Source organism: Equus quagga, chromosome 5 (genome assembly GCF_021613505.1).
Source record: "Equus quagga isolate Etosha38 chromosome 5, UCLA_HA_Equagga_1.0, whole genome shotgun sequence".
NCBI lineage: Eukaryota > Metazoa > Chordata > Mammalia > Perissodactyla > Equidae > Equus > Equus quagga.
In genome coordinates this window covers 21,616,223-21,629,009 of record NC_060271.1, presented here as the reverse complement: position 1 = coordinate 21,629,009, position 12,787 = coordinate 21,616,223, and the positions used below count along the sequence as shown (strand labels likewise).

The following is a 12,787-nucleotide window of genomic DNA, read 5'->3' as shown; positions in this document are numbered from 1 at the left end:
GGGCGGAAGCAACGGGGGGTGGCAGTGGAAAGGGAACAGAAACAGGTAGGTCATTATTGGCACCAAGAGAATAAAAGAAATGAATGAGGAGGAAGATTACTTGGGACTTAAAATAATAGTGAGGCAGGAGGTGCCTTCATTCTTCTGAGGCAGGCCCCTTAAAGCTCTTCATCCCCCAACCCACTGAAGCATCCACTTTTCTTGCCCTTTACCACATGACTCAATCATCACCCTCCCCACTCTAGAATCCCTATTCAATCCCTTCTCCTCCATCAGTCTTTTTCCAGGACCCTTCATCTCCTCTCTAAGTGAAAGTCTCTGCTCCAGCTCGAGATTCCACCAGTAGCTTGGATCTAGAACTGTCCTCATTCCCATTGCTCTAAGTCTGGAAAGTAGAGGAATTAAGGCAGAGACTGTTCCCTATGCTACTGTAGGAAGCAGGAGTAATACATTCCTGGCCCCCCAAAGTTTAGATCCACAAGCACTGTCTTATGGAGACCCTATTCTAATGAGGTTAAGGACGCTGAGCTGTTCCTACGGCTTTTACTCTTAACTCAATCCAATGTGTCCACCACACCAGGCACCAGACTGAACTTCCTAAAATGAATATCTGATTGGGTCATTTCCCTCGCTAAAAACCTTCCAATGGTCCTCTACTAACAAAATTTCACAGCATCTAGTATAGTAAGTACTCAAAAAATGGTTCTTCCCCATCTCTTCGTCTGGGACTGTTTAGATAACTTCTGGTCCCATACAACAAAACTTTCCCTCCCTGTTCTGGGCAGCAGCTCATTCCCATGCTTCTTTGCCAGTGGAGGTGTGCTGATTCTGTTACACAACCGCCCACCCCACCTCCTGCTGTGGTCAAACTGACTTTCCCACCCTCCCAACACGCGCCATGCAGAGCTCTTCCTATCCCTTCCAAGAATGTCCTCTCCACTTCCACAAAGTCCACCTGTTCAATCAACAAAGACTCAGTGAGCATGTCTTACACACCAGATACTGTGGCTGACATAGCACCCGCCAACAGTCAGCTGTTTAGCAAAGGAGAGTCTTGGTGGAAATAATTTCACTAATAAGAGAAGCAGCAGCAGCCAGCATTCGAGTGCTTCTTTATGCTATCCATTCATATGCATTATTTCAACGAATCTTCACTATAACCCCATGAACCAGATAGTGCTGTTATTTAAATTTTTAAAAAAGATGGCTCGGAGAGGCCAAATAGCACGCTTAAAGTTCCACAGTAAGTAGCATAGTCTAGATTCAAAGCCTGGTCTTGCGACAGAGTCTAAGCTCTTAATTATCATGCCACACTGCCTCGATGCAGAGGGAACACTCAGTTCTACCTATGAGTCAGGAAGTTTACCGAATGTGGCAATACTTGAGTTCTGTCTTGAAGGATCATTCATTCGTTTAATAAATACGAATGCCTACAATGTGTCATCTTCTGTGGAAGCACTGGGGATAGAGGAGGGAACAAGTCAGAAGATTCCTATTCAAAGCATAAAGGGAAAAACAATGAACAGGTAATTACATCCGCCTACTCTCCAAGCCTTCCTTTAACCACCTATTGGAAGAAACTTACCCCTCCTCTGAACTCCCATTGCACTTTATTCTAAATGTTTCTTTCAGCAAAGAATGTTTCCCGTTTCTTCACGTTATTCAATTTTTTCCAATTATCAGTGACACATGCTCATTATAGAAGATGCCATTTACCACCTTCTCTCTTGCAATACTGTATTTGCATACTTCTTATCTTCCCTACTAGAGTGTAAGTAGCTCAAGTGTAGGATAAATGTCAGATTTCTCGTGCTATGCCCTACAACATCTTGCATGTAGTGGATAGGTTAATATTTGTTGAGTGCAAAAAAAAAAGAAATTCAGTTTTGCAGACAATTTACTGAACTGAACTGTTTCTCTTTGTGAAAAACTGAACAATGCTTTTATGAATTTCACACCATAACACAACAGCAATGCACCTCTTTTGTATATTAACCTATCAACAGGCTTCCATTTTAAATCAGGTTTAGAACATCTGAGAGTCCACCAGTATCGGGTACCCCTGTAGAACAAGATCATGTGTGGTCATCGGTTTCTCCTGTGTTCCCTGTCCTTCCTATAATCGAAAGCTGCCAGAATAAACCACTCTGGAGAGGCCTCCCACAATTCAAAGGATTACCTCTGTTAGTTTCAGGTTCTTCAAGTATCACAAAGGAATCTTCATCAGCACCCAGCCGAGGCTTGACGGAAACATCTACTCCCAGTTGCTTCAGTCTATCCAGCGTGAACCGCCTCACTTTTTCAGGTGGCACAGCTGCTGCTGATTTAGTTTGCTGGCTGGGCTCTTCCACGTTCTCCTCTGGTTCTTCTGTTTTTTTCAGGCCTTCTCCCTCCAGGGCATGAGGTTCAGGCGCCACAAGACCTCCAGCCTGATACTCCCCAGTGTCCTTGTTCCCAAGGAAGCTGGATTCCTGTTCCACCACTGAGCTGTCCCCAGGTGAGGATCTAGCATCACTCTGATTCTGTTTCTCCTGAATTTCTAGCTCTTCGCCTCCCATCAAATCCTTACGGCATGACACGTCTGATCCAGCAGTGATCTGCAGTGTCTTTGAAACTACAGGCAGTGCTTTAATTTCCTTTTCAGATCCCGCACCTGTTGTCTGCTCAGACTCTTTGCCATGGTGGTCACTATTCATCTCAGTTGTATTTGCAGTGTCTACGATTTCTTTGTGATGACTTGACTGATACTTAGATGACCTAGAGAAGGGAAAATGAGCTGAAGTTGAAAATTATCCTCAATGTGAAACATTCTCACTCCTTAGCACATAATGAAACAGTTAAATCAGTTTTAAGGGAGTGAGGAATCTGAACTTTTTATACCATGTGTTTGCTACAAAACTGAATGTTTACGAAAATTATAATCAAAAGGAAAGAGGGTTCTTACTTCAGTAGCGCCATGGCATTTCCTTGGCAAGTGGGCCGGGGTTTACGTTTGAAGAACTCATGAATGGTTTTATTCTCAGGCATATGATATGGAAGATTAAGTGCAGACTCTATAAAATGGAACAAAACAAGCAAATATGTATACTGTATATTCTGAAATGTCACTTCATGTTCAGTTAACTAAAGAGTACAGCCAAAGCCATCACCAGAAATGGAACAATCCTGGCTTTAATAAAGACAGGACCTAAGTACAAAACAATTCCCTAAAGACCAATGGCTTTTAAACCTAGTTGTGAAATCAAACTGATGCAGGAAGTTTTCTAAAAATATGGGCTCTTGGAACCCATTTCATGCCTAGTGAATCAGAATTTCTGTGGGGCCTAAGAATTTACACGTTTGAAAGGTTCCCAAATAGAAAACCATTAAAAGATCTCCCTCCCTACCACCACTACAGTTCTAGAAAGTTTTTCAGTTTATACTAATGTTCCAGAGGCTTTAGAACAATGGCCATTCTCCAAGATCAATTCTAAACTTGATATTATAATCCAATTCATATTAGGAACGTTGAAAAAAACAAAAATCCCGAACATCCAAGTTGAGCTTACAAAGAAATACTGCGATTTGCCTGCAAGTTTATTGTACTGGCTTGTATTACCTCGAATAAGGCGCTGAGTCTCACTATGCAGTTTTTTTAAAGCTTCCTTACTTAACTTGGCTGCCTTTCTTTCCTAAAAGAGAAGAAAAAGTGAGATTACATTAATGCTATTATCCAGAAAGATAGATATTCATCCCTCAAAAGTTTGCTTTCTCCAAGAAAAGAGGATGGAGGGGGCACAGTAAGCACCAATAAGTTCCATACAATATAAACTCAAGGAGCTCATTTATTTGCAATTCACATAGAATTAATTCAATCCAATCCATAGTTTTGTCTCTACTATGTACAAAGCGATATCTTGAGTACCAGGAAAATATGATAGACATGAAAAAATGTTTATCCCTGAGAAATTCACAATCTCCTGGGGAAAGAGATCAACATGACACCAAACAGGGCGCTACCTCACCTTCCTCATGCTGCCTTTTGATAACTCACTTTCTTCTTCAAATGAATAGCCTCCACTCTCCAAAGACAGTTCCTTTTTCTAAAAGAGAAGATTACAAGTTGAATAACACGGACAAAAATTAAACTGAAACAAGAGGCTGTTGCTTATTCACAGATGGCTTTTGTCCTCCAACATCACATCATGATACATTAATAGTAAATCAGTAATTATCAAATAGAAAATTTTAAACACACAGCATTCTATAAAGCCTAGAAAATAAATTAGAGTCTCAAATGGAGTTTGGGCCCTCATTTCTTATACCTCTGTATCACATATTTCCCTAAGGAGGGACACTGACTCCCAGGGAGCTAAAGATAATCTTAGCAAGAACAATTATGCTTGTAAACACTCAGGACGATAATGCTTTGACGATGCTTCTCTTTGATGCCCTTCCTAAAACCCTACAGGTTCATTTCTTAGAGGCCACAGGATTATAAAATTTACATCTCTGCCCCATTATTTACCCGCTTCTTACACAACATAAAGTATCTTACTTTTTTTCCCAACATTCCTATGAGGGCAATCAAAATACTTAGTTTCCAAACAAGTTAGTATGTCTATCACTTGTACTCCATGATTTTAAAATTAACAGCTGAAAAACTTAAATCAATTGACATGTGTTTTTCTTCAGTTAAAATAAATAAGGTTCCAAGAGTAAATCAGAAAATAAAACAAAGGTTAGAAGTGGTGGTGGCGGGGGGTTAGGTCTTATTACACTCATCTTTTACTTGCCTTGTGCTTTTTTACTTTGTTTTTCACAGCTGCCCTTATTGATTCTAATGACTCTTCATCTTCCAATGGAGAGTTATTTTCCTCCTCCAACCCAGTTTCAAAAAGGTCTTTATCCATAAGAAGACAGCCACTATCGTTAAATGGCTGTTCCATATCATCTTCCTGGATAATGCACAAAGAAAGGCAAAGTCCAATCATTTCAAAATCCAGTATTTTACAACATCATATGGCAATTTGCAGCAGGCCAGGAAAAAAAACCCATCTTTCATTAATAGACAAATATATGGCATTCTAGAAGATTCTCACTGGTTCCTAACCCATAGACATCCTTTGAAGTCCATGCTGTGGTTTTTATGCCACTGTCCATATTAGCAAATAAGTTAAATACTTATTAAGCAACTAGTTTATAAAACTTGAGTGTAGTTTTTCTAGTTAGCAAACAAGACTTCTGATGGATGGATGCATGAAAAATCCTCCTTTGAAAGTTAATTTTCATCAGATCAGAATGAGCAAAGAATTACCCCACGTGCTCACAAAGAAAATCAGAAACCTATTTATTTGGAAGTGTCTTCCATGTATCCGAAATGGAGAATAAGACCAACAAGTTTTAAATCACTCACAATACAAAACAATCAACTTAAAGCTATATTCTGAGTACAGAAACAACCTCAAGAAGTAAAAGCAACTTTTTCTAAAATGTTAATCTGCCTTCAAAATAGCAAATTATTTTTTTTAATGTACCTCATTTTTTGTTTCCTTCTTTTTTAGCCGCCTAATTTTTTCCATCTTTCTCTCTTCTTTCTCAAGTCTTCTCCTTGATTTTACTCTTGCTTTTCCTCCAGTTCCTTCTTTATCACATGTGGGTTTTTTGCAAATCTTTCTGTCCACTGTAAAGCTCACAGAGTTTTCAGATTGGAGACCCAGCTCTAAGCAAGGTGTCTCTTGGGCCTCAAGATTTTCCTGATACAAAGACTCCTCGATGTCACTTTCATCTCTGTCTGCCAGAGTTTTGTAAATTCTTCTGACTTTTCCATTTTTTCCAGCGTATAAATTCTCCTTATTTTCCTCCTCCACACTGTCATAGGTATTTTTCTCTGGAGAGGCATTTGGGTCCTCTCTTTCAGAATCACTGTCTTGTAGCACCTTCCTGCTTTTTAATTTCTTACTCACAAATATCTCTTCATCTGAATCTGGAGGAAACACAATTTTTTTTAGAGGTCTGCTGTCATTTGGCCTTCCTCCTAGTCCCACTACTCCTCAAAAACATCCAATTATCCAAGTGATATATCACCTTATGAAATTATGTAACTATCACCAAGAACTGATTGTAGCAAAGCAAATCTAAAAATACATTTTGAAAAACATTTTCCCTGGAAAAGTGTCTCTTACTGAGACATGTAATTATATATATTTACAATGTGTAAAGTTGTTCTAATCCTTCTGGCAGGTGTTAAAAATTCTTTTATTATAAGATGAATGCATTCAACCAGGCAATGTGGTAGCTTCTAGACATTTTATACATTCAATAATATAATAGAAATGGATTATTTTCAAAAGGGTACAGCTTATTATTATGCTTTTATAATAAAGCAAACAATAAGGTTAGGCATTAATAATTTAATAAATCAAGAGAATAATGAGGGGACTGGCCCCATGGCTGAGTGTTTAAAGTTCCATGCACTCTGCTTTGGCAGCCCGGGTTCAGGGGTTTGGATACCCAGTGCAGACCTACTCCACTCATCAGCCATGCTGCAGGAGCTTTCCACACACAAAATAGAGGAAGATTGGCATGGATGTCAGCCCAGGGAAAATCTTCCTTTCCAAGGGAAAAAAAAAAAAAAGACAATAATGAAACTAACTCGACCCACTTACAACACAAGCCCCCACATTCTATTTTTAAAAATAAAAGTAGTGACTGTTACAAACCTCTTTCACTCAAGGGCCCAGTTGTTTCACAGCTGCCCTGTCCACTGTCTGAAGGACTATCTGCTTCTTGTGGAATGAGTTTTGGATCATTGATTTCTAGGTGAACCTAGAAAATGAGAATATACTTTACATTAACCAGCAGGTGACAGAAAACTCTAAGTACATAATAATATACAAATCATCATGGGATCATCAGGCTGAAATAAGGAAAAAACCCAATATAATGGTTCAACGAAGGGATGACATTAAGAATTACTGGACAAAAAACAAACAAAAATTCATTGTTCACCTTTGAAGGATGCTATAGAACCAACTCTTTATTCTGAGTAACGGTAAACAAATGAAAATAATCAAGCATTTATTATGCTTTTTCTGTATGAACTGTTTCTCAGTGTACCCAAATAACATCACACAGATGCAATCCAGATATGGAAAACCCTATAGGACAAACTATGTGGTTTCTTTAACAGTAACTTGCAAGGAAAAAGAGAGGGAAGGGAACCTATAAAGAGAGTTAAGATATGTACATACACACACATATTAACACTTGCAACATGCAGACTTTGTCTGGATCCTGATTCAAACAAACTGAAAGTATATGTAAGAGTCAAAGAAATATGAACACTAACTTGATATTTAACATTAAGCAATAATTCTAAAATTTTTAAGTGTGGTAATAATATTGTGGTTATCTGTTATGGAAAGCCCTTATCTTTTAGAGATGCATGATAAAATATTTGCGGATGAAATTATGTTTAGAATTTGCTTCCAAATTATCCAGTGAGGGGGAAAGTGGGTGGGGGTGTAAATGAAACAGGACTGCCATGATTTGATAATTGTTGAGGTTAGGTGATGGGTTCACTATACCAGCCTTTCTATGTTTGTACATGTTTGAAATTTTCTGAATAAAATCATTCTAAAAGTCACAAGGGAAAAAATCTGAGGAGGGGTATGTTAGGTGACTTGACCAGTTAGTGACCACGCTGACCCTAGATGCCAGGTCTCCTACCTCCTTGGGGTTCTTAGGGCTCTGAATCAACTCATTGATAAGGGGGAAAATATTAACATCTGTAATGTATAGGGCACAAGGCTTCATCCTAATGGTTTCTCAAACAATTATCAAATTGATTTGAATGTTTGGTACATTTATTAAAATAATAACCAAAGATAATGCATGCTGCGGAATCACTGAGGATCACGATTCTCCCCAAAATTTAAAGCAGTAAGACTGTTTGTGGATGTGCAAAAAGTTTAGGTAACCACAAAGCTCAAAAACGTACATAGTGATGCTCTATTCTTGGCAGCAGTACCAGCAACAGCCAGGGCCAGGAACAGGATGAGGAGAGAGGGCCTCAAAAAACTTAGTCATCAAGATAATACCTTAGTGCAATATTAAAAAAAAAAATCAAATTGGCAAACTGTGGTTCATGAGCTCAACTGCCTGTTTTTGTAAATAAAGTTTTATTGGAACCAGGGCCGGGATTGGGGTGAGTCGAGCTCGGCAGAGTAGTGCAAGGGCGGGGTCGGATCTGGTCTTTATTTAAAAGTCTGATATTTTGTTCAAAATCAAATCATGGAATCCTTTGTATTAATTTTTATTTTTAAAAATATTGCATTAAAATATGATCTTCATTACTGAGTCTTTTTGGCGCCCCCTTAAATTGTGCTCCCAAGGCAAATGTCTCACCCTAGTCCAGGCCCGAGAAAAGAACATAGTTTTGAAAACAGATGTTTCTCTGCCCAATTCCGCCAGCGACCAGTCAGCCACCAACCAGGAGGCCCTGAGGCTCTACTTCCCCTCTCGGGGCCCCGTGCAGCGACCTCAAAGGCCCCTTCCAGACCCAGTGTCGAATTCCCTAAAACTCCCGCCGTCCATTTACAGAGAATCCCGCCCCGCATCCCAGCGGCCGGGTTCGGCCCGGAATTTCTTCTCTTTTGGGGCGCTGTGGGAGGAAGAGCTCCCTCGGCAGGAAACGCGCCAAACGGGAGCGCGGGTGGGGCGGGTGGGGCTGAGCAGGGGCTGGCCGCGCCGCAAAGAAAGAGCAACACGGCCGCGAGACCAGGGCGCGGGAACCCCAGCGCTGGGGCTGGACCGCGGAGTCGCGGACCTGCGGGGACAGCGGGGCGATCCCGGGGGGCCGCGAGGCCGAGCCGCGCGGTGCTCGCCGGGAACTGTAGTCATCCCAGACGCCGCGACCGGCTCCGCCAGGTTCGACCCCGGCCACATCCCATCCCTTGGCGCCGGGCCCCAGCAGCCGTGGATGGAGGCACGTGCACGCACTCACCTCGGAAACCACTTCGCCCGTCATGACTCCGACCTCCCCAGCGCTCCGCTCGGGACAAAGAAGGTCTCCGGTTCCCTGAGCCGGGGCGCGGCTGCTCCCGCCGTCTGCAGCCCAGCAGCGCCGTTCGAGCTTTCGCGCCCAGCCACAGTGGAAGCCCCGCCCTCCACGATTTGCACCAATCCGGAAGAGGCTTTCTACATGAGGCCACGCCCTGTCTCCGTCCTACCAATCACGAAGCGCCTCGGCCAGCCCTACAAGTATACAGCACTGTAATCCGAGTTGGATTGGCGGGTGGAGGCTGCTCTTGTCAACTAAGCCTGGGGGAGGCTGGAGGTGTACTTGCTGTCCGGGTGGTCGGGGCTGTCTGGCCTTGCGAGAGCGCACCACGCGAGTGGTGGACTTTGACCTTTGACCTTTACTACAGCGCCACAGCTCCCATCAAGCACAATTTGAGGAGTAAACCCTCCAGGCGGCAAGTGAGCTGGGAGAAAATCCACGGGCACCCGAGGGCATCCCTGTCCCGTACTTGAGCGCCCCTGTGGGGATTTTCTCCAGGACCTCTATCCCTGGAGCCGCTAGATCCTACCTGCCCCTTCTTGTACACGGTAGTCACACCACTGAACATCAAAAAAGGAAAGTTGTGTGGGCTGCTCAGATACCAAAGAATGTCCTTGGGTAACCTTTATAATTTTATTCAAGGTTAGTTCGAGGATGCAGAAAACACCCGCCCATCCCACTCCTAGACTCTTTGGACAAGGCAGGAAAAAGAATAAAAGGTCTGGAATCAGACTAATCTCAGACAGTTCTCTCTCTTGTCACTGTGCTGGTTAGTATCTTTTTGCCCTGTCAGGTCCATTCTCTGTCTTTCCTTATCCTACTCTGTCCAGGCAAGGCTGACTTCTCCCCAGTGCATCACCAGAGCTCAGAGCTCCCTTGCCCTTCGGGTTGACTCAAACTACTGGAGGATAGTTTACCAGATTACTGTAAGGAGATCAGAGGGCACCAAAAAACAAAAGTCACAGTAGTTACTAACCCCACATCACCCGCATGAGTCTACCCACTGGTAGGGTGCCCAACTCATCCCAATTTCCCCAGGACTGTCCCAGTTTTAGCATTGAAAGTCCCACGTCCTGGGAATCTCCTCTGGCCTAGGCAAACCAGGATAGTTAGTCACCCCATCCACTGGCCTCCTCTCCCAAGCTTCCTGCTGGGTTCAAATAAAAGTTCTCTCTCTTCATCTTCATTTCTTCACCTCCTCACCACTTCTCAACCCACTTCTGCCCCCACCAAGATCCCACCATCCATCCTCTTCTCTCACGTCTAAGTCTATCTACCTTTTCACCCACTTTACTATTAATTTCTACCCTGATGATCCCCAAATATATATCCATAGCACTCTTTCCTCATATTTGGAGGGCTAACATTTATTGGGGGCTTACCCTGTGACAGAAACAGTTACAAGAATTTTGCAAACATTATCTTGTTTAATCTTCACAGTAATTGTGTGAGGTAAGTAATATTACTATCTCTATTTTAGCAGATGAGGAAACTAAACCTTTAAAAGGCTAGTAACTGGGGCCAGCCCTATGGCGTAGTGATTAAGTTTGGTGCACTCTGCTTTGATAGCCTGGGTTCGTGGGTTCAGCTCCGGGGCATGGACCTACACCACTCGTCAGCCACGCTGTGGCGGTGACCCACATACAAAACAGAGGAAGATTGGCACAGATGTTAGCTCAGGGCAAATCTTCCTCAGCAAAAAACAAAGGCTAGTAACTGGTGGAGCCAATATTCACACCATGCCCAATCTGACCCAGGAGCTCATATTCCAGGGACACCTTGCCTGAGCACCCTCTACATTCTCCCTCCATCTTCTGTCCTGTTTTCCTTGATAACACTTACCTTTGCCTGAAATTTTATTTTTATGTATTTGTATGTAATTGCTCCAAGAAAACAGGCACTTTATTCTCTTTAACACCATATCCTCACTATCTAGAATGGTTATTCTCAAACTTGAGAATGCATCAAAATGATCTGAAGGGCTAGTAAGAACAGATTGCTGGACCCCACTCCCAGAGTTTCTGATTCAGTATGTCTGATGTAAGGCCCAAAAATTTATTTCTAACAAGTTCCCAGGTGATGCTAATGCTGGTAGTACGGAGACCACACTTTGAGAACCAAGAGTATAGAACATACCTGGCTCATGGTAGAGAAATCAATCAATATTTGTTAAACTAATTAATTCAGTCACCTGACAACTACGTTATTCTTCTTGAACCCCCTCTGGAAGTGAGTAAATGAGATAGTAGTCCTGACATTAGCATTTTGAGAACTAATTAGCTTTTTCTTCTCTTTGGGGAGCACCTCTTCAGTCACCAGAGAAACTGACAGAGAGAGAGAGAGCTCTGATCTAGACAGCGGGTGGAAGGGGTGAGCTAGGAAGGGGAAACCTTTTATTCTACGTGTTAATTTGTGCCAAACTAAAGCGAGTCTTTTTTTGGAATTAGCAATCTGTATTCTCAGTTGGGGTAACTGGCGCCATAATCCATCACTCACCAATTCAGAAACCTGGGCGTCATCCTGCCTCCTCTCTGTCTCTTGACTCTCAAGGTCAATCATCCAACAAGCTCTTATGATGTTTATAGATGGCAGCAAGGGAAAGATCTAGAGTGTTCACTTTGCAGGAATTAGCCTAAACCTGTCCCACAAATGGCTTTGTGGCCTTTGGAAATCATTTAGCTTCTCAGAGCCTTGTTTTCCTTATTTTTAATTAGAAAACATTGGATCAGATCATGATTCTCAAATGAGTTTAATTGGCAGAACACCTAGAAGTATGGCACTCTACAGGAAATATTGTGCAGTAGTGACACACTTAATCCGGTCATATAAATTAGGAAATGTTTTCACTAGTAGGATCTATCATTATATCACACATGATCAATATTAAAAAAAATCTAAGGTTATCTGTCTGTGAAAAAATAAACCATGGAATTTAACATGCTCAGCCCATTCCAAAGTCCTATTTAGTTGTTTGCTGACAGACAAACAAAAGCAGATTCCAAACGCTTATGAAAGTTTGGAGGGAGAAAGTTGACTAAGTTATATCTTTTACTTCTCTTCTGCAAATTGAGAAAGTCTACCATGTTAACTTTTTAGTACAGTACTACCGTTCCTCTGGAGAAAAGCGTGAGCACCACTTACTTTTCTGGAGTCCTACGCGATAAATCTTCATTCCTGGAGAAGCACTGCCACCATGTGGCAGGTCTTGGTCATGTTAGTCCATCTATTGCCGGTAGCCAGCCACTCTATCCTAAAACCTTTTTTCTTCATTTAAAATTATTCAAAGAGTTGTTTAAACTTTCCTTTGGAACCGTGAAATAATTGCATCTGCCAGAATCTGCTTTCAAAAATAACTTTGTACTGTAAATCCATGCAGTCATAAAGCTTCTCTTGGAGAGTGCCCTGCTTGAAGGCCTTGATGTTTTTTCTTGCTTAATGTAGTACCCCCTGACCTTTAAAAATGGCACAGGATCTGATATATAGTGGGTACTTAATAAATAACTATTTAATGAATGATTAAAATACCGTGGTCTAAAAAACAAAAACAAAAAATACCAGGGCCTTTTTCTAAGGCATGCCAGCACACACAAGCTAGATATGGAGAATATAAAGATAAATAAAATACAGTCTTGTTCTCAGAGAGCATCCCATTGCTGACTGGCAACAGGCAAGTAAATAAGCATGTATAATAGTGGAAGTACATACAAGTAGCTCTGGTGGGCCTGAGAGAGGAGCACCTGACTC

General features: G+C 41.9%; 1 protein-coding gene across 1 annotated transcript in view; it reads right to left on the bottom strand.

Moving 5' to 3' along the window:
• The window catches only part of CLSPN (claspin), a 32,109-nt gene extending 23,019 nt beyond the window's left edge, over positions 1–9,090 (bottom strand). Inside the window, exons 1-8 of the mRNA XM_046661736.1 lie at positions 8,987–9,090; positions 6,702–6,807; positions 5,517–5,965; positions 4,776–4,937; positions 4,005–4,082; positions 3,599–3,671; positions 2,945–3,053; positions 2,180–2,757 (exon numbers count right to left, since the gene is read on the bottom strand). Coding sequence (XP_046517692.1) covers positions 2,180–2,757; positions 2,945–3,053; positions 3,599–3,671; positions 4,005–4,082; positions 4,776–4,937; positions 5,517–5,965; positions 6,702–6,807; positions 8,987–9,010 — 1,579 coding nt within the window. The 5' untranslated portion in view covers positions 9,011–9,090. The remainder of the gene's footprint in view (positions 1–2,179; positions 2,758–2,944; positions 3,054–3,598; positions 3,672–4,004; positions 4,083–4,775; positions 4,938–5,516; positions 5,966–6,701; positions 6,808–8,986) is intronic.
• Positions 9,091–12,787: the final 3,697 nt, after the last annotated feature.